General features: G+C 50.0%; 1 protein-coding gene across 1 annotated transcript in view; it reads right to left on the bottom strand.

Moving 5' to 3' along the window:
• The window catches only part of CDH5 (cadherin 5), a 31,560-nt gene that overhangs the window by 2,423 nt on the left and 2,743 nt on the right, over positions 1-26,394 (bottom strand). Inside the window, exons 2-11 of the mRNA XM_004744301.2 lie at positions 18,438-18,656; positions 13,939-14,227; positions 12,878-12,994; positions 11,798-11,962; positions 10,533-10,720; positions 8,915-9,165; positions 5,475-5,617; positions 3,787-3,911; positions 3,312-3,420; positions 1,107-1,352 (exon numbers count right to left, since the gene is read on the bottom strand). Of these exons, the coding sequence (XP_004744358.1) occupies positions 1,107-1,352; positions 3,312-3,420; positions 3,787-3,911; positions 5,475-5,617; positions 8,915-9,165; positions 10,533-10,720; positions 11,798-11,962; positions 12,878-12,994; positions 13,939-14,227; positions 18,438-18,638 (1,834 nt within the window). The 5' untranslated portion in view covers positions 18,639-18,656. The remainder of the gene's footprint in view (positions 1-1,106; positions 1,353-3,311; positions 3,421-3,786; positions 3,912-5,474; positions 5,618-8,914; positions 9,166-10,532; positions 10,721-11,797; positions 11,963-12,877; positions 12,995-13,938; positions 14,228-18,437; positions 18,657-26,394) is intronic.

Below are 26,394 nucleotides of genomic sequence, written 5' to 3'. Positions count from 1 at the left end.
GAGTAAGGTAGTTGGGAGGTTAAGTGTAATTGTGGTGGTGATGTCATTGTCATTATTATCACTAATTATTATTAAAAAGGGGGTCTGAGTCTGGACTCTCCACCAGGGAAATGCCAGGATGGTGGCACACCCAGGGGGTCTCTAAGGGGGGGGAGCCACTGGCAGGAAAAAGCCTGGAGCAGATAATGCAGGTGCTCCCATAGTGTCCCTCAGGGCTGGTCATTTCAGTCCCCAGGGCGATCTTTAACCTTCCTCTAAGGGCGGATCCCTGCTCCATTTCAGAGCTGGTGAAGTGCAGGAGAATTTATTGCCCTGGGAGAAGCCCCCACACGTCAGCTGAGGGGAGCTCCTGTTTGGATAAACATCTGCTGTGAGTGCCCCACTGCTTCGGTGTCCCAGGAGGCAGAAGGCTCCCCTGGCCCACACTGACAACTTGTATTGACTACTCTCCCCTTGTCAGCTGCCTCCCTTCCCCCTTTCACTCCCCTCTTCCTTCTAGAGCTTTCTGGGAGCACTTCTAACGTAAATCACTGGCACCCCAATCCTTGTCCCAGGGTCTGCTCCCTGGGTAACTCAAAACAAGGCAAGGACTAAAATACTCCTAAAATTTTTGAGGGCCCCCCAAAAAAAGAAAAAAAAAAGAAATCAAGGTTGGAGGGATTCAGAAAAGGAAAGCAAGCCACTGGGGGTGAGGTAAGCTAGAATTTTCAAACCTTTCCTTTTTCTTGTTCCCCCAAAAGAAATATATATACGTATTTTTTTTTTTTTTTCAGAATAGGGTTCATGTCAATAAATGCCTAGAATGGTGTCTGGAATGTAGTTAAGTGCTCAAAATCTATAAACTGAATGAAGGAATGTCATAAATGTGAAGTCTTTTAAAGTCGGGGAAGGGCCTTGAACTTCCCTTGCCCCACATCTACCCCCACCCTTAGGCATCCCAGCGGGGCAGAGCTTCTATCCCTGTGTTCTACTATGGAACCCTGAGACCCAGGGTGGGATATGGGCAGGAGGCAGGGTTGGTTCTTGGATCCCTGGTCTCTTCCTCCTCCTGTGAACCCCAACTCCCTTTCCCCACCAGTCCCTTCCCCATTCTCCTGGGCACTGACCTGTGATGGTGAGGATGCAGAGGAAGATGGCTACCAGTGCCTGGATGCTGACGCCTGCCTGGCCTGCCATCTCCTCACAGTAGGTGAACTCGCCATGCTCATTGCACTTGCAAATAGTCACGACCAGCGTGTTGGTGCCTGTAAGGCTTGGCTTCCCATTGTCTGAGATGAGCACAGGCAGGTGGTGGACCTTGGCACGCTCCCGGTCAAACTGTCCATACTTGACTGTGATGTTGGCCGTGTTATCTGGAAACACCAGGGCTGCAGAGTTAGGCTCAACTCTCCAGAGTGCCTGTTTGCTCATTCACACTCACCTGTGGCCTGCCTCCTCCAGGGAGGCCTCCATGACCATACCAGTCTGGGGGGCAGACTGGGGGACTTCTCTGTTCTTCGTATCCCCTGCCTCATGTTCCAGCCATTTGAGTGTGGGTCTGTTTCTCCAGAGAGGGGACATTTGGGGCAGCTGTTTCGACCTAGCCCCTAAGAATGGTTTGGCCAAAACGTAAAATCCTCACTTTCTGTTTCTGTGAGCAACCCGTACGTCTGGCTCCCACCTCCTCTTCCTTAACCCCATTGTAAGAAAGTGAAAACAATGCACATGTTCCCTGAGGCACTGAGGGAGTGAGGAAATGTGTAACTGAGGATTTCCTGGGCAGGTTGGAACTGGGAATGTGCTTTGGCCTAAATTTTGGCTCTCTCTCCCAGCTTCAATGAGTGGTTCCACATACAGAAGAACCCCCTGTAGAGCTATTTAAACATGCTGATTTTCAGAACCCTACTCTCCCTTCCCCTTCAGATCCCTTTCCTCTCCTCACCCACGCCCCCCCCCCCATTTCAGATTCACTGGCCCTGGGCAGAGGCCAGATAGTGTCTACGTTTGCAGGCTCCTGGGGAGTTACAGTGCCTGTGGTCAGAGGGTTGAGGGATCCCTGCTCCAGGATTTATCTAGCCCTGCAGGATCAGCTCATTCGGGAAGCTGGCCAAAAGCACAGGAGACCATTATTTACATTTCAAATGAAAGCTAATTACATTTTGTTATTAAGCAACCATGTCTATTATAATAAAAAATAATAGCTGTCTGGCCATTGATATTTTATGAGAGAAATGAGAGTTCTCTCACTATACTCATTTACTTTCATAATAGAACATTCAGGTTGTCAGTGAATGTGGCACCCACAGGCTTGCCTCCTGGTTGTACAGGGGGTGCTTCTGAGGTGGTTCGTAAGCATTCTATCCCAGTGCAGACCCCCTCTGAGGTGGGATTGAGGTGAACATGGGGCATGGGGTGATGGGTATTTTGCCACATAGTTTACTGCGAAAAGACAGCTGAGCATTTGAATGGTCTGTCATTGACTGCGGGCACATCATGGCCACCTTTCCAGTTCTACAGAAGGCTCCTTAAGGGTGGGTCTGTGGCTGATCCCCTGGGTCTGCCTCACACTCTCAGGGCCTTGACTCTCCTCACAGGTGACAATGGCTTTTCAGCACCAGGATCCTCATGCACCACAGTTTGGCCCACTAGAGATAGGCAGCTAGCTCTACCTTGTGCTGGGGGGAAGGATGACTCTGTTGAGACCCAGGAGGGATTTTTCTCTGTTTTTCTCAGGAAGCAGCTGAAGCCATGGTAGCCTGTCTACTTTGGGGAGCTCAGCCACCTCAGCATCATCACTCTTGTAAGCACATCCTCATCAGAAGCTCTCATCAGCCACTACTGACATTATAGACCCTGGGCTGCGAGGAGTGGACCAGATGCTGTCCTCGGGCCACCTGGTGGTAAGTAGTCATTGTGGCTGAATCAAGACAAAGTTCACTGTATTCTTGGCATTTGGGATTTCACATTTCCAATTTAGACTCTTTGGTAGTGACCTCAGAGCTCATAGAGAATTTGCAGTTGTGCTGAGCATAGAGATCCAGTGTGGGAAGGAGTCTGTTGGGTCGTTAGTGAATCGAGCAAGTCTCTGCACTCTGTATCTGTTCTTTGTTCCTTGCTGACCTGAACATCTTCTGGGGAGTATGGACTTGGCAATTTGGCCTGGGTAGCTCTGACTGTAGCACAGACCAGTAAGGAGTTGTGCAAAATATCCTGTAACTGCCCCCTCCCCCGCTGCCGATTTTTGGCTTGGTCTTTGGCACTGGTGCTTCCAGACCCGAATCCCCCTGCCTCTGCCCCAGCCAGTAGCCAAGGCTGACTACCTTGATGCATACCGTGATTATCTGTGAGGGTGAAGTTGCTGTCCTCGGTGCTCAGGGAGAATTTGAACTTCACGTCTCGTGGTGTAATGTCCTTGTCTGTTGCCGAGATTTGCACGACCAGCTGGAGTATGGAAAATGGGGGGGAGTCAGTGGTGGTGTTGGGGTGGCCAGGAGTTTAGTGGTGGTGACTGTGGGTTTAGACCTGATCATGGCTGCATCTCACCTGTAACATTAACCTAAATGATCTCCACAAAGCCACTCTTTGGACCACCCTCCTCTTCAGTCTATTTTCTACACATCCCCTGTGTGCCTCAGTTTCTCTGTCTGTAAAGTGGGGCTGTGGGGATAACGACACCTTTCCTCAAGGCTGTTGTGCCTTTTACATTAAGCTCAGTGAAATGCCGGCTGGCCGTGGGTGGAAGAAGGTGCTGCCCCTCAGCCTGTCCTCATGGGGTATGCCCTGCCCTCCCACCGGAGCCAGACTCACCTTGCCCTGGGGAGCATTCTCACACACTCTGGGCTCGTAGGGCTGGGCGAACTCTGGAGGGTTGTCGTTCTCATCCAAAATTTCAATGTGGACTTGCACAATGGACTCTTTGCCTGTGGAGTATCCTACAGGGAGGAAAGAGCTCATGAAGCCAGCTGCAAAGATAGAAGGTATGTGGATGGGGAATCCTGGAGGGGTGCCCTTTTTGCACGAAGAGGGGCCTCTGGAAGAGAGTCCGGGGAATGACATTCTGGATGAAAAGGGTGAAAGAGGAGTGGGGGTGGACATCAAGATTCACGCAGAGGGATGTTTACTAAACAGTTACTTGTAAGAATAAAAAAAAGTAAACAATGCAAGCCAATTAAAGAAGGTTTTAATTAATTTGACAAATTATCAAATTGATCCAATAGTTTAAGTAATTAAAATTCATTAATCACAAAATAATTAAAAGGTAAACAACCTAAGCGAGATGGGGTTAACAAATTAAACCACTTTAAAAGAATGGAATGTGTGGCCATTTACAATGCCAGTGGAAATCACATTTTTAAAATGTGATAAGGAAAAGATATTTTAGCACCATGAGAAAATGGTTCTGGAATAAGGTTAAGTAAAAATGCAGGGTATGATTTTTATATAAATATTATGATCTCAGTTATATAAAAATATGTTTAGGAAAAAAGACCAGAAAAAGTACACTATTGTTAACAGTAATTATCTGTGTGGTGGGATTATGAGGGGATGATTTTCTTCTCTTTTTCCATATTTTCTCTCATATTTTAAAATGAACAACTAACTATTACTTTTAAAGTTTAAAAATTGTGTGAATGAGATTAGATGAGCAAGAAAGGGGCAAAGACTGATTTGGAAACCACACGGGAGTGCATCGCAGTCAGGGCTTGGCTGCCATGCGAGGGGGTTGATGAGTCTCAGAGATGCAGCAGGAGGCAGGGCCCCTCTAGGGTAGCACCAGTAGGGCCTTGGTCAAGTCATCCACTCCTCTTGGCCCTGGTGGCCTCCTGGGTAAGGCAGGAATATTAATCCGTCTCCTGGATGGCAGCTGTGATTTTTCTCATGTCAAGTTTTGTAAGGATGCAAAAGTCCAATACTTGCCTTTCCCTCTGGCAAAAGTTATACTAAGCTGGAGAACCTAATGACCTTGAAGCTGGAAAGTGCTTCAGATTTTGAATTCAACCCACTGACCGGCATATAAATCATCACCTCCCCTCCCAGCTAACAGTCTTTTCCAAACATCCATGATAATGAGAACCACATAGTACTTGAGTGATGCCCACTCCTTGTCCCCATTTCTGGAACACTGGGCCAGAACCTCCAGGGAAGGCTTTATGTTTAAAAGGTGCCTTAGGTGATTCTTATCACAGAAATGTCTAGCAGGCTGTTTTATGATGGTGCTTCTTAAACTGGAATGTGCATGAGATTCTGATTCAGTCTGGGAGTGGCCCAAGATTCTACCCTCCCCACAAAGTCTCAGGTGACGTGAATGCTGCTGGCCCATGCCCAGTGTAGGGATGGAGGCTCTCTAGTATTGCAGCCAAGTGGGGCTTCAGCGGGTGCTTATAATACCTCTAGAGATTGAGATGACACATTGTGCCTATTTTGAAGGAATGAGGAAAAGTTAGAAGAATGAGAAGAAGAAAAGCCCAGGGCTCCTGGCATATGGGGCCACTCACCACTAGAGTCCAGTTCCTTGGCCTCCACTGTCAGGTTATACCAGGGGTAGATTTCTCTGTCCAGTTCTTTCTCATTGTAAATGTCCCCTTGCTTGGTTATGCGGAAGAACTGGCCCTTGTCACTGGTCTTGCGGATGGAATATCTGCCAGGGGAGAGAAATCAGGGTTTTCCATTGTTCTTTGCTGAGTGCATGTTTCTCAGCGTGACTGATAAGGCTCTTCCGCAACTATCCTTTGCAGCCCCTCCATCGTCCTCTCCCCACTCATTGTGTTCTGCCTCCCAGAGGGATTCAGAGGTGGGGGGATAATCCCTTTGATTTTAGCAGGGCTACCCTGGCTGAGCTGAAGGTGGGGCCTTGAGACTCTGTCGGAGTACTTTGAAAGCTGAGGCAGGAGGCTCTGTAATCCAGTGCACCAGAGCTGGGTTTGGTTTTTGTGATTGATGAAAAATAGCAGTAGGTGATATAAGCAACTAACGAATCATTGAACACTATATCAAAAACTAATAATGTATTATATGTTGGCTAATTGAACATAGTAAAAAAAAAAGAAAGAAAGAAAGAAAAAAAGAAAAGATAGCTAGAAGGGAGCCAGGAAGAAATAAAAAAGGAGCTGGAATAGATAGGAAATAATAGAAAATAAATTTATGAAGTAAAAATTTGGAAAGTTCTTCCAAATCTCAAGAAAAAGGTGTAAAGAAATGAGACATGAATATGTAAGAGATATAGAAAATGTAATAAATATCATACATATTTGCTGCTAATGAGGAAAATCCCAGAACCAATAGAACAGAAGAAATAACAAAAGATACACTAAAAGAAAACTTTCCTGATCTTAAGAAAGGCTCAACTGTACAGATTAAGAGAGATCATTAATATCAGGTGTAATTTTCAAAAGAGATCAACGTTTACATATATTCTGATGACACTTTTGAATTTCAAGGTTGTGTGAGGCAATGAACAGAGTCCAGACAGAAAAATATCTTCTTCTGAAAAAAATTAGATTCACCCCAGATGTCCCCACAATATTAAATGCTAGAAGCATTGATAGTATTTTTGAAGTGAAGTGCCCCTGCTCTGAGGGTTATAGGAGCACATGTGGTGTTATTAACATAAGAAGGCAAAGGAACTAAGGTATTTGTAAACATACCAGAACTCAGGAAGTATGTCACCCATAGAGATGGGTCCTGATTTTTATGAAAACTTAACTTCATCCAACTAAGAAATGTAGAGATATAAAGAAAAAGCCTTCTTTGGGAGGCATTAATGTAAAATGAGTTATTTCCTTATCATACATAGGAAAGCAATTGTGTTTGTGTGTGTGTGTGTCATTTTAAAGTAGAAAATGTCCAAGAAAACATTTTTAATTTTACAGGTAGAAGTAAGTCTCATTGGTAGAAGTAAAAATCAAGGTATTCCTTTCAAACATCCAGGAGAAAAAAAATGGAAAAAAGATAGACTCTATGGCAAACATAGGGGAAAAGAAAAAAAACCATTAAGTTTGAGAAATGAGAAATGTATAACAAGATTAAAAAAAAGCAAGATCAAATGTATCATTTATGATGATAAATGTGAATAGGTTAAACCCAAAGCATCTCAGTTTAGATTAAAAAGCAAAACCAACTGCCTTCTTTTTTTTGAGAGACAACTTAATGCCAGGTGAAAAGCAGAAGTTAAGAAAGTTCAAAGTAAAGATTGGAAAACTTCTTCTTCTTTTTTTTTTTTTTAAATATTTATTTATTTATTTATTTATTTATTTATTTATTTAACATACAGAGATCACAAGTAGGCAGAGAGGCAGGCAGAGAGAGAGGAGGAAGCAGGCTCCCCGCTGAGCAGAGAGCCAGATGTGGGGCTCAATCCCAGGACCCTGAAATTGTGACCTGAGCTGAAGGCAGAGGCTTCAACCCACTGAGCCACTCAGGCGCCCCAAGATTGGAAAACTTCTATCATGCAAAGACAATTAATATGAAAACAGGACCAGCAAACTTAACATCAGGCAGTATTGAGCTGAAGGCAAAGTGTTTAGCAGAACAAATATAATAATTTCATAGGGATAAAAGTTACAAGTCATAATGAAGGTAAAATAGTTGTCAACCCTTGTGAATAGAAAAATTAGAATATGTAATGCAAAATCTTAGGGATTCTGGAAAAAATGAATGCAAACACAGTTGTATTATATCCCAGAACAGGTTAAAGCAAAAACAAAAAATACCCTATCACTGGTAAAAGAAAGTATAAACATCAGTGTCTAAAATAAATTCTTGGATCAGTAAAGAAATAAAAATTATTGTTACAGTTTGTTTACAATAGAGTGGTCATGAGAACTTTAATAGTCCCAGAGCTCCTGTGATGTGGCCCAACTCTCCATTTTTGGGGACATGTTTTTTGACTTTAATAAGAAGACCTGGTACCCTAGAAATATCAGTTCTCCCTGAACTGGTATAACATAATTCTCATTCTCATTAGAATTCTAATGTTAAAAAAAGAAAACAGAAGAATTTTATAGTTCGTATGAAAGGGTGAATGTTTGAGAATGTGTAAAAGCTAGAGAAAGTAAAATAACAGTGGGGGAGGGACTTGGCTTGTACCTACAAAGTTCTAGCCCCTGCAATGAAACAGAATGGCTTTGCCACACACAACAGTGGACAGAACAGAGGATTCAGAAATAGATTCAGTATAGCATATAACAAAGGTGGGAAAATGAGAACTTATTTAATAAATGGTGCTAGCACAATTCCTCTGCAATAAAAGGAGATTGGGTTAAAATCAACCGTTAGATGGCTCTAATGTATGAGGTAGAGCTATATTTTTCATCCCTGAGGGCAGAGGCGAGGAGTCTACTGGAGATAGAACAGGTGGTGAAGAAGTGGGCGTGGTGTGATCCAAAAAACTGTGAAAGCATTTAAAACCCCCCAGACAGACAGACAGACAGACATCAAATCCGCCATAAATGTACATCCGTGTTTATGTGGTCATGAAGAAAAGGCAGGACAGGACGGCCTCAAATTGTGAACGTGAGTTGCCTGGGAGTGGGGGTTACTGATGTTTTCTTTGTAGTTCTTTGTGTTGTTTCACTGTGAAATGAACACCTTTTACTTTTGTGGTTTGGGGAAGGCCAGCTTATAAAGTGAAGGACTTTCTCGGGTATCCTCAGTTGCTTTCCCTCTTGGCCATCAGCTCTCCCTAGATGGACCCGTGGAGACCATTGCCGGTGGAGCAGCCATGGGGAGCTCTTATGGCCAGGGCCACGTGGGCTGGGGTTGCCTGGGCAGTACAGGATCCCACCCGACCTCTAGTCCTGCCTCTGCCACGTCCCATATATGTGCCCGGAGAAGCCCTTTGCTGCATTTGGGTCATGGTGTCAGTGCAGCCGGTGTGGAGGACCTCACGCAGGGGTTGTCATGGTCATCGTCACCCTTACGCGCTCTACGCCCTTACCCGATGCTCCGCCGAGCTGCGTCAGGGTCTATGGCCAGCACAGAGCCGATAATAGGTTTCTTCTGGTTCTCCCGCAGCTGGAAGTGGTAGAAGGGCTGCTTGAAGGCGGGGGGCTCGTCCACATCTGTGACGTTGATGATGACGCGGGCAGTTTTCCGGACGGAGATGCTGCTCAGGTAGTGGAGGTTGATGGTGGGGTCTGTCGCCTCGATGGTGAAGACGTACTGCTGAATGTCCTCATAGTTCAGAGGCTACAGAAAGGATAAATGTGGCGAGTACCTGCTCTGAGCCAAGCCCGTGTGATAGGATCATCACAGCAACCCTGCACGTTTGCCCTAGGATGACACCCATTTTACAGCCATTTTACATTTTACCCATTTACAGCTTGTGGCCTGGACAAGAGATATTTCTAGGGTCATCAAGAGAATGTCAGGGGCTGCCTGACTGTCTTTGGCTGCCCCCCAGCCTAACTCTGTGACTGGCCCTGTGCTGAGTATTGAGGACACACAGTGGGTGAGCTACAGTCCTCTCTAGGGATCACAGCTGGTAGTTCAGTCCACAGCTCCTTAAGCATGGGCCCTTTCCTTATGTCTTTGCTCAAGATGCTTCTCCTGCCTTTGCCCGCTTACCACACTCCTACTCACCTCCCAAGAAGCCAGATCTGAAGGTCATCACATCTTCTCAGATTCCATCCTGCCCCCCCGCCGACACAGGCAGCTGCTCCCCGCTTGGGTAGCTGGAGCACTTACTCAAGGCTGCCCTGTTTGTCTATGTGCGTCTCCCCACTCGCTGCCAGAGCTTCGCTGCTGGGGAGGCTGTGTGATTCCCCTGGGGGCCTCCAGTTCCCAGTGCAGGGCTGGACCAGGGACAGCCTCAGGAGAGTGCTCCTGGGGGAATGGCTGTGCTCAGGCTCTCAGGGGTTCTGGAATGTCCCATTTGAGTTGTGTCGTCCCTGGCCCAGGTAGCCCAGTACTCGGCATGGGTATTCTAGAGGCATTTTGTGTCCCTTGCTTCCTCTTCCAGATTCAGTTGCTCTGACTGCTCTGTCTGTCCACAGTAGCCACCGCCAGTGACCACCCGCATCCTCCTGCACTCTCTGCTGCAAGTGACTGTAACACTCCTAGGGCTGGGCGGGAGTCAGGGCAAGCCAGAAAGTGCAAGAGTGGACACCCCTGGAGCCCTCAGCTGACCCAGCATCTCCCCCCAACCCCAGCTCCTGCAGCTCTGAGGCTTCTTCCACACTGTTCCACAGATGTCCCCAGTGGGACTGTGTCCCCCTTGCCCACAGTGACAACCTGATAGTTAAAGAACCTGTGTTCTTCCTTTTATGTGGCCCTGCCCCTAGGCCTTCCTGGCGTCACTTCTCAAGTAAATTATTTACATCCCAAATCCTTGCCTTAAGGTCTGCTGCTGGGGTAACCCAGCCTAAGGGCTTCTGTCTTGGCTCCCCTTTCCCAGCTCTAGTGTCATGAGCTCTAAGAGCACATGGCCAGTTCTGAGCTGACCCAGAATGTACATCTTTGATGACCTCCGACCTTGGAGCAGCCCCTGGGTGAGTCCTGGGAATGCATGGAACCCCAAACCCCACATCTGATGTCACAGCTGCATGCACACAAACCTTCATGGGTTTGATGATGCCCTCGTTGTGGTTGGGGTCTGTCTCAATGGTGAAGGTGTCCCTGTATTCACCCTGTACGATGCTGTACTTGGTCATCCGGTTCTGGGGCTCGTCTGGGTCCTCAACGAACAAAGAGCCCAAGGAGCTGCCTACACGGATGTCTTCAGGCACGGCAAATGTGTACTTGGCTGATGCAAATAGGGCGCCCCCAAGGGCATTGAGTTAATGAGATAGACAAGATAAATGTCCCTTATACTATCCTAATACATTTTATACAGGAATTATACATGATAAAATAATAATAATAGTAATAGCACCTCTGGAATTTGGGGTCCCAGGGCAAAGAGGTTCTGTTCTGTCCATCAATTTAACGAACAGTAATTGAGCACCTACTGTATGCTAGGTACTCTACTAGGGGCCTGTCATTTTTTTTTAATTTTTTAAAAATATTTTATTTATTTATTTGACAGAGAGAGATCACAAGTAGGCAGAGAGGCAGGCAGAGAGAGAGTGGGAAGCAGGCTTCCTTCTGAGCAGAGAGCCTGATGCAGGGCTCAATCCCAGGACCCTGAGATCATGACCTGAGCCAAAGGCAGAGGCTCTAACCCACTGAGCCACCCAGGTGCCCGGGGGCTTGTCGTTTGACAAGAGAGACAAGTCATACCGTTAGCAAGCATCTCTCATGTACACTGAGGCCACTTCAGGCTATCCTTGGGATGACCGAGCCTCTGAATTACACATCAGCATTGGAGGGTATAAGTGATGAACCGTCTGACTTTCCTCCCAAGCCCTAACCAGGGCATTGGAAAAGCTCTTGTCAGGCACTTTTTTTGGGGGAGAGAACCAGTCTGTGGGTGGGCTCAGGGCTCAGCCTCAGCTCTGGATATGGAACTTTGCCATACCCCTATTCACCAGCTCCCAGGGATTCTCTAGCTAGGGCCTGGACTTTTCCAAGCCCATAGAAACTGGGTGAAACAGTTTCACTCAGGGCACGGTTGGGGGGTGGTGGGCACAGCAGGGAGCGTGATTTCCCTGGGGCCTGTGAGGGCACTGTGGCAGATGGCATTTGGATAGCCTTGGGAATGTGCACAGGGGTACAGAGCAGAGCCTCTGCCAAGCACCAAAGTGACTTTACTGGGCTTGGGCACCCCCTGGGTAAAAGGGAGAGGTAGATGGACTGTGGGCTTCTCCACAAGACACTGCGGTCACTGAGTCTGGATTCTCCCAGCCCTCATCCTCCCTAGGGCCCTCGGGGAAGAGCTCACCCTGGGTGAAGATGGGGAAATTGTCATTGATGTCCTGCAGAGTGACCAGTACCGTAGCTGTGCCTGACTCCCCACGGAGGCCCTGGGCATCTCGCGCTTCAACCACGATCTCGTACTTGGCCTGCATCTCTCGGTCCAGGGTTTTGGTTGTCGTGAAAATGAGTCCTGCAAAAAGTGTCCCAGCAGGAGCCATGTTACTTGGAAGGTTTTAGAAAATACTGGTGCGTGGGTCGTCGCCGAAGAGCACCCCTGACTTAAAATCTCTCAGGTGATTTCACTGTGCAGCCAGGGCTGCGAACCACTGGCTGACCCCCCACCCCAACCCTTCACACCCGGCACTGCTGGACCAAAGCTGCCCAAGGAGTCCGAGCTGTGTGGAGCATGGTGTTGAGAAAGTGTGAGGGCACGGCTGGGCTTCGACGGGGAGGAGTGCCGTGATGGATTAGTGGGGTCTGCCGTGATCATTGGTTGTGGCAGTCTCTGTGCTGTGCTGTACTGGCCGTCCTTCCGAAAGATAGTGTGCCCCGGCCTGACCACCTGGACTTCTGGCTTGCCCCCCAAACTCAGTCCTCACGGTTTTTAAAGTTACCCTGAGTGGATACTTACAATGGGCCATGTGTTCTCTATACTTTATTTCATTCAAACTTCACAGCTGCCGTGCAAAATGGATATACATTTTCCCATCTTCAGGATGAGGGAACTAAGGCTCGCGGAGGTTAGTTGACTTGCCTGAGGTTTCCTTAGAGGGTGTGAGCTGGAGTAGCAGGACTGGGTTGGGAAACTGGATGGGTCCTTCCCTACACACAGAGCTGCTAACTAGCATTCTCTCTGCTTCTTGTGTCATGTCTGGGTCCTGTGTTTGTTTCCTGGCTTGGAGTCCGTGTTTGGGCAGCGGTCTGCTTCCTTCTGCCCTCACCAGCCACCTTGTCTAAACGGGTATAAGCAACCGTTTCTGTAGGATGGTGTGCTTGGGTGGTAGGTGACACCTCTGTGACTAGATCCCTCAGTGGCTGCACCCGGAGTATCCACCCCTACCCCGCCCCAAGCCAGTGCCCGCCCCAGAGGGTTAGTAACACAGACCGGAACCATCGATAGCAAAATGTTCTTCTCCCTTCAGGATTTGGTACATGACAGAGGCATGGTCTGCCACAGTGGGGTCATCTGCGTCAACGGCTGTCACACGGATGACAGAGGTCCCTGAGGAAAGAGCATCCAGGGGTTATTGCCTTGGGTCTGCTAGCCCCTCGCCCTGTTCCCAGATGAGGACAGTTAGGGGGCCCAGGCTGTTCCCTGAACCCACCTCCCCCAGAGTCCTGGCTGGGAGAAAAGGCTGCTTTGTGTTCTTAGGAGCCTGCATGGGCACTGAGTGCTGATAGTGCTGGAGGTCGAGTTTGGTCGTCTTTGAAGGAGGCAGAGAGCAGGTGGTTTTTAGTCATGGGAGAAATGAGGGAGGGGACGGACAGGTGGGTTCGTGAGGAGAAGTAGAGGAGAGTGGTGTGGAGAACAAAGGAATGGGACGGTGTCCCTCGGGTGAGTGCCACATCTCTTGTTTCTCTTGAACTCCAAGATCTCCGTACTTTACCAGAAGATCTGTTAAGATCTCCCAGGTTCTTGGCTGGGAACCTTGGACCAAGCAGTGGGGAAGGGAGCCTTTTTCTGGTACCTACTAGAGGCTGAGGGTAGAATTGAGGAAGTAGTAACTTGGAGAGGCCTGGGGTACAGGCTGGTGTTGCACTTGGGGTGAGGGCTGTGGTCCTCCCCCCTCCACTCCTGCGTGGCTCCTAGAGGTGACTTCTTACTGTGGTGGCCAAGTTGGTATTCTTCCTGGGTGAAGGCTATGCTTTTACAGTGCTAGTCCTGAGCCAGAGCAGGGGGTGGGCTTTGCTCCGAAGAGTAGTGAAACATGTGTCTCTGATGGTCAAGGCTCAGTCATGATCAGGGTTAGGACTCAGTCCATGATCAGGATCAGGGCTCAGTCCATGACTAGGGGCCAGGCCAGTGTTTCTTTCAAGCCACGTAAAATAGCAGTTTCACTGAACTCACTAAACCCTGACCCCAGGCAGTGAAGTTGCGGATGGGAGAAGTGCCTTCAGGCCGCGGATGAGCGGGAGAGGAGGGGACTGTAAAAACAGGGCACATACCCACAGCGGACATCTCCGGCACAGATGCGTTGAACAGCCGGTGCGTGAATACAGGCCAGTTGTCATTCACGTCGTGAACTTTGATGGTGAAGCTGGAAGGAGACTCGAGGTTCTGGTTGGTATTCTTGTCTACCACTAGGGCAGTGAGGTGGTACTCAGGGATCTTCTCCCTGTCCAGCCTCTCGAAGGCATACACGTCCCCTGTGTCCTCCCTGACCCGGAAGACCTTGCCCACAGACTCTCCTTTGAGCACATACTTGGCGTTCTTGCGGTTCACACTCGATTTGATCTAGGAAAAAAGAGTTGCCATGAGCGGAGGATGGGCGGGGTGGCTATGTGCACGAGTCGATGCACGTAGGTACGTCGGTGTGTACATGCGCACCTGCACGGTTGTGCCTGTGAGTGTACACGTGTGTGGTGCTGTCCAGGGAGCCTAAGTGTAGCACCTGCAGCTTTCACAAGTGTCTCCAACTGGTCTTTAGTGCATGTTCTCAGCCAGGTCCCTGCAAACACTACACCCACGGGGCTTGTCCAGCCTGCTGCCCTCCTACGCCCAGAACAGCACTCGGAACGTCGTAGGCGCTTACAAAAAGATTTTCGAGGGAAAGGATGTTGCCAATGGGAGGCAAGGGATATGCTGCCCCTTACTAGTCACTTAAGCTCTCTGAGTCATGGTAACCTCATTGTAAAGTGGAGATAATATTGCGTCTATATGTTGAGCTCCTCTGTTGAGCAGAACGGTGCTTTCAGAAGTGAATTCCAGGAAGCACTGATGTCTTTTGCTGTTCCACACGAAAATTCCGTTCCAGTGAGCTGGGAGATGGCTGGCACCGGCTAGCCAACTTACATCTTTCGGAAAGTTTGTGAGCTAGTGTTCAACACAGCCGTTCTTAAAAGTTCAGTTATATAAACTTATCAGTTAAATGAATCCTATTAAAAGCAAAGATAGCCTACTCAAAATTCATTGCTTTCTCATGATTGTACTACATTTTACTATGGTCTTGAGGTTATATCTGTTTTGAATGATGGAAATACTACACAGTGCGGTGTTAATATGTATCTTTTCACAACTCTGTCTTTGGTGCCATTAAGTTAGGACCTTGTAACAGACATAGTAAAAGTATTTACACATGGAAATGAGCAAATGTGGTGAATCAGGAGTTTTTTTTCCTGGAGAACCAGTTGTCAGACATTTATCAGCAAACTACTGATTCCAGTCAATTTAGTCTTGGTACGGTACATAAAGTATTCTCTTCTTGGAGATTTACAATGCATAGCCCTATAGAAGAAAACTAATGAGCTTTAACTTAGGATCCCCATTGTAATAAGAACATTTTTCCTTTGTAACACATAGTATTAGTGCCCTAGAGACTAAAATTTATTATTTATTTATTTATTTTTAAATTTTTTTTTTTAAGATTTTATTTGTTTGTCAGAGAGAGAGAGGTAGAGAGAGCGAGCACAGGCAGAAAGAATGGCAGGCAGAGGCAGAGGGAGAATCAGGCTCCCTGCTGAGCAAGGAGCCTGATGCGGGACTCGATCCCAGGACGCCAGGATCATGACCTGAGCCGAAGGCAGCCGCTTAACCAACTGAGCCACCCAGGCGTCCCCTAAAAATTATTTTTTAAAATAATTTTTTTTGAAGATTTTATTTATTTGAGAGTGAGAGACAGGAATGCCGTCTTGGTGGCTCAGTGGGTTGAAGCCTCTGCTTTTGGCTCAGGTCATGATCTCAGGGTCCTGGGATCGAGCCCCATGTCTGGCTCTCTGCTCAGCGGGGAGCCTGCTTCCCTCTCTCTCTCTGCCTGCCTCTCAGCCTGCTTGTGATCTCTCTCTGTCAAATAAATAAATAAAAATCTTAAAAAAAAAACAAAAAGAGAGAGAGAGAGCGCACAAGATAGGGGAGGGTCAGAGCAGGAAGCAGACTTCCTACTGAACATGGAGCTCAGCATGGGGTTTGATCCCAGGACCCTGAGGTCATGACCTGAGCTAAAGGCAGACGTTTAACTGACTGGAGCCCTCCAGACGCCCCAAGAAAACGATTTAGAAAAAGATTTGGAAGCTAATGTACGTAAAGCCATTTGCACAGGCTCTCAATAAATACATGTTATTATTCATGGTATATCCATATGTTGAAAGATATTAGGGTAGAAGTGCTAAACATTTCATTTATAGAATCTTAGAAACAGAGACTTTAAGGAACACAAGAGAATCATATTTCATGCATGTAAAGTGGTACTCTCATAGATGGTTAGAATATTTAAGAAAATGCAGTTCAATTCCATTAAAAATGTATAAATCAGTTGCCTAAAAGTTGCTAGGCAGAACGCTGGAAACACAGGGGTAATCCAGACCCCGTTCCTGCTCCCAGGGTTGAGACTCCGAGACAGGGCCATATGGGTCCAGGGAGCAAGAGCCTTGAGTAAAGGTGTCTGATGAGGAGAACCAAGAAAGAGTGGGTGTCAAGACAGAAGAGGGAGTGTCAAGAAGGGTGTGGTCAGATCCCGTGAGGCTAGAAGGCATCCCTCGGATTGAGCAGCAGTGCAACCCCGGCGCCCTGGTTGAGAGCAGCATCAGGGCGGAGGGTGGGGTGGAAAGCCAGAGGACAGCTTGGAGAAGAGTCTGCAAGGTGAGGAAGTGGAGACAGGGTGTGAGGGCCTCCGTCTTGGGTGGAGCAGAGCCGGGTACTGGGTACCCGGTGTACTGGGGCCCGGCAGGTTCATGAGAGGGTCCCAAGACCCAGGGGCCAGGATGTATGATGAACAGTGGGTCAGGAGGCAAGAAGCAAACACCCCAGCTCTGCAGCCTGTGGCTCGGGGGAATAGTGGGGGTTCAAGGAGAAGGGTCAGTCTGGAACTCTGTGCGAGTTGCTTAGGGTTAGTAGGTAGTTCCAAACTTGGTTCGGGGTGGGGAGGTTGGTGCATTAGGACCCACATGGGCAGGGTTAGTGGTGGGGAGAGATTGAGCTTTGACCTATTTTATTGGAATTCTGCACAAGATTCCATTGGAGTATAAGCTCCTTCCCTCCAACACTTTATTTTTTAGAACAGTTTTAGCTTTATTAGAAAACCGAGAAGATAAGACAGAGAGTTCTCATGCATCCTGCTCCCAGTTTCCACGATTATCAATGTTTTATGGTGATGTTATGTTAGTATGGTGCCTTTGTTCTCACTAGTGGACCAGGACCAATACATTTGTAGTGACTGGGGTCCATCATTCATACAGAAGCCCTCAGTTTTTGCTTCATGTCCTTTTCCTGCTCTAGGAATCTATCCAGGACACCCCATTACATCTAGTCATCATGTTTCTTTGGGTTCCTCTTGGCTATGACAGTTTCTCAGACTTTCAGTGTTTTTGATGACCTTGACAGTTCTGATGGGTACTAGTCAGGTATTTTGTAGGATGCTTCTCTACTGGAATTTATCTGATATTTTCCTCATAGTCAGACTGGGAGTATGGGTTTCTGGGAGCAGTCTCTCTCTCTCTCTCTCTCTTTTTTAATTATCAGTATATTTGGATATAACGTCTTAATGCTGAAAGCCATGCTGACCTATATTTATGGATTCAGAAAGCTGCTCAGGGCTCACTCCCATTGTCCAACCAGTCTGTAAACAAAGGCTCCGGACTGTGGCCTTGATAAACAGGGATTTCCTTCCCTCAGATTACGTCTTTGGGAGCCAGGAGGCGATCCTTGGAAACTTGTCCTTGCCTCTCCCAGGCACCCTGTTCCTTCCCAGGGTGGGGACTGCTTGTGGCTTCTCTGTCCCCTGGCCCAATGCCAGGTGCCAAGTGAACACTCTTGGCGGATGATGGCAGGCCTGACGCTCTTCCTGCTGCTTGAAGACCCTTGGGAGAGGAGAGCCTTCTGAAGGTTTCCATGTCAGGGCTACGCATGAGCCAGGTGGCTTCCGCTTTCTGCGGGCTCTCCCTCGCACCGCAGATTTTCCTCGGGGCTGGCCATCCTCATCAGTGGCTGATTCATGGCACAGTTATCCCATTGGGAAAGATGTAGGTGGGTTGATGACATTTTCCTCTGTGACGCAGAGTTCACGTTTGTGTTGGAAGTCAGGAACCCTGCGCTTTCCTGGGGTTTGTTCTCCTTGGGCTCTGTCTGAGTCTTATCATGTGACCCTGGTCAAGCATCTTTCTCTCTGAGAGGCCATCCTGAGGCATTGACATTTCCCAGCCATTCTAGGGAGCCCGAGGAGCCCGTGGGCACAGTCAGCCTGCTGGTCTGGGCAGGCTGTGCGTGGAGCTTCCCTGGCTGGCCCCACCCCCAGCTGCTGGGGCACCACCTTCCCTTCCCTGTCACCACCACCACCTTTCCCTTCAGTGTCGTGACCCCTTCCACCAGCTCTGTCTGCTCTACCACCATTACCTTCACAGCCACCGGCCACCCCCTGGCTGCCAGGACAGTGTGTTACCAGCTGTCCCGCTGCCACCATCATTGCGGGCCACCTGCTGCTGATGCCGCACCTGCTCTGGGGCCCGAGGCTTACCTTGCCCACATAATGGGGCAGTGAGGTGTTTTTCTCTTCATCAATGTGCATCTGGTTCCAAATCCAGTCTCTCTTCTGGCGCTGGTGGGTGCGCAGCACGCCGGGGGGGTCCGGTCGGACAGGGCTGGGGTCTGTTGCCACCACCACCAGCGGGTCCAGGCAGGTGCCCACCGAGGTGAGCAGCAGCATGAGCATCTGCATCTTCTGAGAGGCACCGATCTGGGGAAAGAGGGGGGACACCGCCAAGGCGTGGCGGTCATACTCCGGCGTGTGAGCAGCTGCCTGCTGTTGAGGGAACTTCCCTTATGTTCACTCTGCGGTCCTTTCCTCTCTGCTCCTACCGGCACAACCAGTCACTGTTCCTGCCCCGCCCCCACTCGCTCCAGGTCTGGGGGAGGGAGGCAGACACAGAAACCCTTCTCCTGAAGTTCATTTGCGCTGGTCTGGAGGCGAGTGCCGGTGACCAAGGGACCCCCCGGAAGGGCTGGATGGAAGGTTTTTCTGGAGGAGGGGGTGATGTGGTTGCTGATGGGAGCTTCCAAAGCCCTGTGCTGTGACACCCCATAACCCTCCTTTTACACACAAGACGTTAAGATCCCCCCCGGAGCAAGTGGTGGGGCTGGGGATGGAGCCTCCGTGTCTGACCTCAACAGCTATCACTTATCAAGTACTTATTACAAGCCCGACACTGTGCAGCTGCGCTTTACGTGTGTCATCTCATTTAATTTTCCTGGTTACTCTCGAAGTGGATTAATTATAACCCTCACGTGACCAACAAGCTGAGGAGCAGAGGGGTTTAGTTAACATTCCTGAGATCCCAGACTGTGAGCTGCAGAGTGAGACTCGAACCAGGTCTGCCTGGCCCCAAAGGTCGTGTTTTCTCCCACTGCCCTCTCTTGTCCTCACAGCTGCTGTGGGGTGGGACTTCAAGACGCCTCTGAGCAAACATGCCCTCCCCACCCCCGCCAGCAGGAGAGCCCCTGTGGCACTCTTGCTTTGATGCTGTATTCAGAAAGTCCTTAGGAAACCCCAGTGTCTTAACCTGGAGGGTCAGGCCCTCACCAGGCCCAGAGCTCACAGTTGGTGATCAGTTTAGTAACTATTACAAGGACAGGAGTGGGGGAAGGTGGGGGATTGAGAAGCTGGGCTCATAGTTTGTGGGGCCCAGTGTAAAATGGAAGTGTGGGGCCCTTTGTTCAAAAAGTATTAAGAATTTCAAGATAGAGATAGAAGAGCATGAAAACGGGCCTTAAGAATAGGACCCAGTGTGCTTGCAGACCCTAAATGGCACCTCTTGGGACAGGAAATCAGCCTGGACCAGAATCTTGGGTCACCCAGAAATCACAGCCTGGTTTCATCCTGAATTCCAGGAAGGGGGGTTTTCCCCCAATCCCCTGTGGTTGGTGAAGGCTCTGACTCTGGTTATCATTGTGCTCTCTCAACCCTGACCCCATTAGTCTACTCATGCTGGGTCTCTGCATCACTCATCTGTGGCTCCTGGGTAAGTTCAGGGTCAGAGGTCATATGGGTGGGAGTGGGAACCAGGGTTCCTGCTTGGAGAGAGACAAGGACCACAGGATCCTGGATAGGAGGCTGCCACCTGGCTTGTCCCCCATCTTGGCCCGAGGGAGAGCCTGGATTTTGCACATTACAGGAGTTTTGTAAACTCTAGTAACATTTTCTCTAAGACGCTGGCACCAGGCTGTCCTCAGTGAGAGCCCGGGATGTCTGCGCTGGGCTAGCCTCGCCTCTGGGTCTGCTGATCTTAGCATCTGAGGCCCCCACCCTGTGGCCCCTGCTGCTGGCCCAGGAGGAAGCAGGCTCCCAGGCTTGGGTGGGACAGAACACTGGAGCTTGTCAGTGAATGAATGTGCCATGTGCCTGGGGAGAGGTTCTGGGTCTCAGGTTCCTCAGTTATGAGGTGGTGGAACTGAAGGAGGCTTGGTGTCTTTTGAGGGTAGGACATGGAGAGGATAGCCCCTCTAGGTGGGAGGAAGGCAGTGATGAAAGATTTGGGGATGTTGGGAGTGCTGGCCAGGAAGCTGGTCCTGACTCAGGGGACGTGGCCGGCATGCCTCTGCCCCAACATTGCCAGACTCAGGCCTAGCGGGTCATTTCCTTTTCTGCCTACAAAGGGACTTCGAGTCTTGGTTCTTTCTTCCTCCCAAGTGAGAGGTGACTCAAATATGAAAAAGTAAAACAAACAGAAGTGAAACTGAGAAACGGAGAGAGAATCCTCAGGCCTTTAGACAAGGTGGAGTGCGAACCCACGCACTGAGCCAAATGGGTACTGAGTACCTACTATACGTGGGTTCCATAATGGGCACTGGGGCACAGCAGTAAGCAAAGCACATGGGATTGACCTCAGGGAGTGCACGCTGTAGTGGGAACACCAGGAAAATAAGCAAGTTAAGAAAACGCCAGCTAGTGTTACACTGGGGGGTGCAACTCAGAGAGAGGGTGGCTAGCTGAGGTCAGGGGAGGCCTCTCAGAGAGATGACACTTAAACCAGCACCTTAGTGTTAGTCTTAGGAGTACCAGGGGAAAGAAAGTCTTTCTAGGCAGAAGGACTAACATGTGCAAAGGCCCTGAGGTAGAAAAATGGGTGGGGTGCTTCAAGAACCAAAAGAAGCCCTGGGTCAGGTAGAAATGAGCAACAAGGGGTGAGACATAGGAAGAGGTGATGAGGTCAGTGTGGTAGGCTGAGGGAAAGCCCCCCAAAGAGGTCCGTGTCTGAATCCCTTGGAATCTGTGAATATGTTACTTTCTATGGCAAAAGGACTTTGAGCAGATATGATGAAGTGAAGGATCTTGAGAGAGGGTGGTGGGCCTGGATTATGTGCACCATGTTGTGCATAATATAATTAGAGTGTCCTTAAAAAATGAAGGCAAGAAGGTCAGAACCAGGTAAAAGGAGATGTGACAGTGGAGACAGAAATTGGTGTGATATGTGGCCACGGGCCAAGGAATGTGAGCGGCCTCTTGAAGCCAGAAAAGGCGAGGAAACAGATTCTCCCCTAGATCTCCAGAGGAACGCAGCCCCGATTTTTAGCCCACTGAAACCCGGGTCAGACCTGGCCCCTCCAGAACTGTAAGAGGAAAAGGAAATAACTTGTGTTGTTTTAAGTCCCACGTTTGGGGTAGTTTGTTGGCTCAGCCATTGGAAATGGGTGCCATCAGGTTGTGTGGGGGCAGCCTGGGGAGAGAGCTCTTCCTTAAGAGGGTAGGAGAGTGCCATGGTCTGATTTGCAGAGGTCGTAGCTGCGGTGAGGAGACAGGCTGGGAGGGGGAGACCCAGAGGTTGGCGGTCACTGTCACCCAGATTGGGGTGAGGAGGGGAGGGCCCTGGAGTATGCTTCTGAGGTGGAGTGACTAGAACCTGCTGGAGCACGAGATAGAGGAGAGATGAAAAGGGTCCCTGGGCTGGTCCCCCATCCTGGCCTCTCCCAGCGCACCCCCACTGCAGCACAAGCTTGGGCCTGGTCCCAGTGTTGATGGCCAGCCCCGCTGCAGTCTCGAATCACAGCTCCCTCTCCTTCCTGGAGAACATCGAGCCTCATCTGTGTCTTCCCTCCTCCCCAAGGCCGGCCACAAGTCACACATGGATCTTTCCTCTTCAGGCTCAGGCGGCGCAGGCTGGTGGTTGCGGGCTCAGTGGGCTTCCTGCACCTCAGCTGCACTGTCACACCACTGCATGACTGTGCACAAGACGCTCTACTGCCCGGAGCCTTGCTTTCACCATCTGTACAATGCGAGCACTAGCATCTACCTGTCAGGGTGGCTTTCAGGCCTGAATTCCGAAGTAGTTGCAAAAAACACTAGCTAACAGTGAACCCAAACGTGGACAAATACTCTGTCACAGGAGTCTGCTTCACCGAGTCGTCGAGTTACCACTTTTATTCCTTAACACCCCGTCATGCCAGCTCATAGGGCGGTGAGAGATGGAGCCAGGATGTGAACGGAGGCTGCCTTTCACCCCAAATACTGCTCTCCACACTGCACCGCCTCCCTCTCGCTGGGGACCCTCGCGTGTAATGATGATAAGCAGCTGTCCATGCTTAGCTTTCGGAGATGCTGTCTCATTTGGTTTTCATATTATTCCCAGGACATAGGAATTACTGCCCCCAATTCCCAGAGGGAGAAACTGAGGCACGGAGACAAACAACTCAGAAGTGGCAGGTCTAGAACCCTTACCTAGCTCTTTTTCTGAATCCTGGGCTCCTTCCTCACCCAAACTCAGAGGGACCTGAGGGATTTTTCTATCTGAAAAGCCTCATTTATTTGGGTCTTTCACCTTTTGTGTTAGAAATTTGGCCTCCAAGATGCAGGCCAAGAGGAAGGGTTTTGTCGATGATTGTTTCTCCCCCTACTGCTGTTGGAGAGGAAGTCAGCCGTGCCCACAGCTGGAAGCAGAATTGCCCTTGGCCACACCTCTGGAGGTGGGTCTGAGCTGCAGCCGGGGTCAGGCTTCCTTTAGCTCTTCACCTTGCTATAAGCTGTTTATCTTCACCAAGTTTTCGGAGGGATCAGAATGCTGCCAGGTGGATTTGGGGTATGACCGATGAGCAGAGGATCTGAGGAGTTTGGAAGTGACTTCTCTGCTCAGAAAGTCTCAGCTTAGGAGCCCTGGGAACTTGCCTGACAACAGCCTTCAGGGGCAAGGGGACCTGCTTGGCAGCTCCACACAGAGGCCAGATGCCTGACCTGGTCCCTGTCATGCAGGGTTTGTGATGCGGCCCCACCCCTGGAGCCCTGCTAGAGGCTTTTGGGGGGCAGCTCCAAATGCATTCCTGGAGGAGGGTGGACCCTCTGTGCCCTTGGTCAATCTGGGAAGGTCTGGGGGGCCCAGAATGAGAGGACGGGGTGTGTGGTCCAGAGTGAGCAGGCATGGAACCCAGGAGAAGGGGCCGAGGAGCCTCAGAGAATCTGGGGGACAGCGGGGCTCACCTATGCCCAGATGGGAAGTCGGGGCTGGGGAAAGCTCTGGCTCCACGTTTTTGTCCACAGCGGGTGGGGCCCTTCATCCAGATGCCTGGGCTGAGCCTGAGGACTGAGGGGTGCTCCGAAGGTTGAGCCAAGTGTGGGGACCTGTGCCTTGTCTGCTCTTCTCACTTGTCTCCTCTGTGGGTCTGGGGTTGCTTGGTGGGCTTCTGGCAGCAGCCCAGCCTGCAGGACGTTGACACCCACCAGGCTTGGTCACTGCTTCCGGGCCTCTGCACTTGGCGTTCTCTCTCTTCGGCCTGGACTTTAGGCCCATGTTCCCACTTTTCGGAAGCCTTCTCTAGCGCTCAACAAACATTCATTGAGCACCTGCTGTGGGCCCCGCACCAAACTACATGTGGGGAGCCAATGCAGTCTGTACCCCCACGGGGAAGGATACTAACCATTTGGTAAAAAATACCCAGTTTTAAATTGTGTGGTGTGCTGATGGAGGAGAGTGAGAAGCTGGAGGTGGGGGCCAGAAGACCCTAGAATGTTCTGAGGGTCTCAGTCCAGGTGGGAGTCTTACTTTTCTCTGACCTACTGTGGGACATCAGGCAAACATCCCTTTGGTCCCTTTCTATTTGTGGCCTCCATCTGTCACTGAGGTTTGGTCTTGAAGGCGCTGTGAAATCTACTCAGCTCTGTGAGTTTAAAAAAGACTCGGGGGACACAGAGGGAGACAAAGGGAGGGGAAAGGAAGAGCTAGAGCTGCTCCTTTTGTAGCTACAAAGACCCTAGGAAGCCTGGACCCCGCTGGGAGCCTCTCAGTGGGATGGCCTGGCAGGTGACCCTGGGCTAGCCCTGTCCCCAGTACCAGCAGCCCCCTGCTCCTTGACCTGACCAGAGCAATGCTCAAGCCTGAGGCTTTAGGGGCTGAGTCTAGGCCTGAAGGGGTTATCAGGCAGGGTGGAGGGCCCTTTGGGGTGGGGCAGAGGAAGCTTGCGGGTCAGGAATACACATGGATGCACAACACCATCAACGGAGTCTTTGTAAGTACACACCCCTGTCCCCACTCACCCACCCTCCCCAAAGAGTAGCCCCTCTGCTCTCATGCAGTACACCCCCTCCAGCCGGGACAAGATTGGGCAGCTGAACCCAGCCCCAGGCAAAGCATCAGAGGGCGGACAGGACGATCATTCCTAGCCCAACCTCCCACAGGCTCTGGACTCTAGCCCAGGCGCCCTGGGTCAGGGATTTGGGGCCAGGCTTTGGGAGGAAAGGCCCAGAACATGTGGGGGCTGTGCCTATTGGAAGGGCAAGTGCTGGAGCCCTTGCTCCCTGTGTGGCCCTGGATGGCTCTTCTCACTGCTTCCCACGCCACCACCTTGAGCCTCAGTCTGGGACAGAGATTGGAGCCAGTGATCCCCGGATTCCCATATTGTCCACTGGATGCCCAGCATTTGCAGCTGGGCCTTGGCAGCTGTTAGGTACTGGGAGGATGAAGGGTGAAGCCCTAGGAGCCTCGGGATGGGGTGTGTTGGGGGACAGGATTGAGCAGCTGTGAACTGACCCCTTTGGGCTTTCTCCTTGTTTGTGCTTAGTTCAGGCTAGGGACCAGCTCCTGTGGGTCCCAGACCTAATCTCCTTCCTGTAGGGTTTTGCTGACAGCTTCCCTCTCTCCACTCCCCTTCGTGCTGACTGTGCTACTCCCCTGCTGACCACTCCTCCCTGGCTCCTCCACCCCACACCTTGCAGGATGAAGCCTAGTTCCTGAGCCTGGTTTCAGGGCCCAGCATGGCATAGCCCCTGCCCATCCTGTTGGCTCTCGTCTTCTCTGTCTCCGTGCCCCTTCCAGCCATGGGGAGAGCTAGACATTTCTGGAACACATGTGGCTCTTCCTCTCTCCAGCAGGCCCTTTGCACAGGCTGTTCCCTCTGTATGGAATGCTCTTTGCTGTGTCCCCTGGGTGAATGCTCTACTTCTTTCCAAGCCCCAGGCTGCCTCTTTGATGAGGTCTCTTTGACTCCTGCCCCTAGCACAGCCTCTGCCTCCTGGCCTGAGTGTCTCCGACCTGGTGGGTTCTGGACTGGTCTCCACTTTGACCCAGCATCATGCTACATGAACTCAAGGCCCTGGACGTTGAGGTGTCAGTGTCCCCACTGCTCCCTGTCAGCCTGCCTTGGTCTCCAGTTCTGGTCTTGTCACGCTTCCCTCCTCACTGACAGGATTTAAAACACAAATTCGCATACTTAAAGGCAAGACCTTGGGTGGTCAGAGCAGGTGCAACCCTTGGTATAGCTCAAAAGAATCTCCTCCCCAAATAGCATCGCTAGTGGCCCATCATATTAGACATACCACCAGTAGGATTTTGATTCTTTGAGGACAAGTTTCTTTGTGTCCTCTGATGAACATTCCCTATGCAAGAAACCTTTTATGTAGACCTGGCCAGACAGAGCTCACAGGCTGTCACCCCTTTCCATATCCATGGCACACATCACTGATTACAGTATTACAGTATGTATTCCTACTGAACTTGAACTCAGTCCCTGAATCTTCAGTAAAATCTTATAAGTAGATACTAGCAATTCACCAGACTTCGTCTGTGATTTCAAACAATTTTGTGCTGGGTTTCTGGGCTCTAGGATTATCCAGTCTCCCCCCCATCTTCTAATGGGGGCAGCTCCAAGTTTCAAGGAGACAACACCCCTCACCCCCCAGCAGGGAGGTTTTTCCAGTCATCTTTGGGCTTCCTGACTTTGACTGAGGCTCTGAGACAATCATTGGGAGCAACAGAATGAGCCTCACATGCTTGCCTATTTGTACTGGCCGAGCTGCCCAAGAGCTGTGTAGCCTTAGACCCATTCCTTGCCTCTCTGAGCCCCAGATCCCTCATCTGTAAAGGAGGCAACAGTAGCTGCCTCCTTGGTCAGGAGGATTAAATGAGATCATCGGTGTGAAGCCTGGTATACAGTAGGTGCTCAGTAGGTATGCAGTTGTCTTGACTCTTTCCTACCCACCCACTCCAGCCTGATGG

Source organism: Mustela putorius, unplaced genomic scaffold (assembly GCF_011764305.1).
Source record: "Mustela putorius furo isolate JIRA1106 unplaced genomic scaffold, ASM1176430v1.1 tig00000174_pilon_pilon_pilon, whole genome shotgun sequence".
In the NCBI taxonomy this organism is placed as follows: Eukaryota; Metazoa; Chordata; class Mammalia; order Carnivora; family Mustelidae; genus Mustela; species Mustela putorius.
This window is presented reverse-complemented; position numbering and strand designations above follow the sequence as displayed.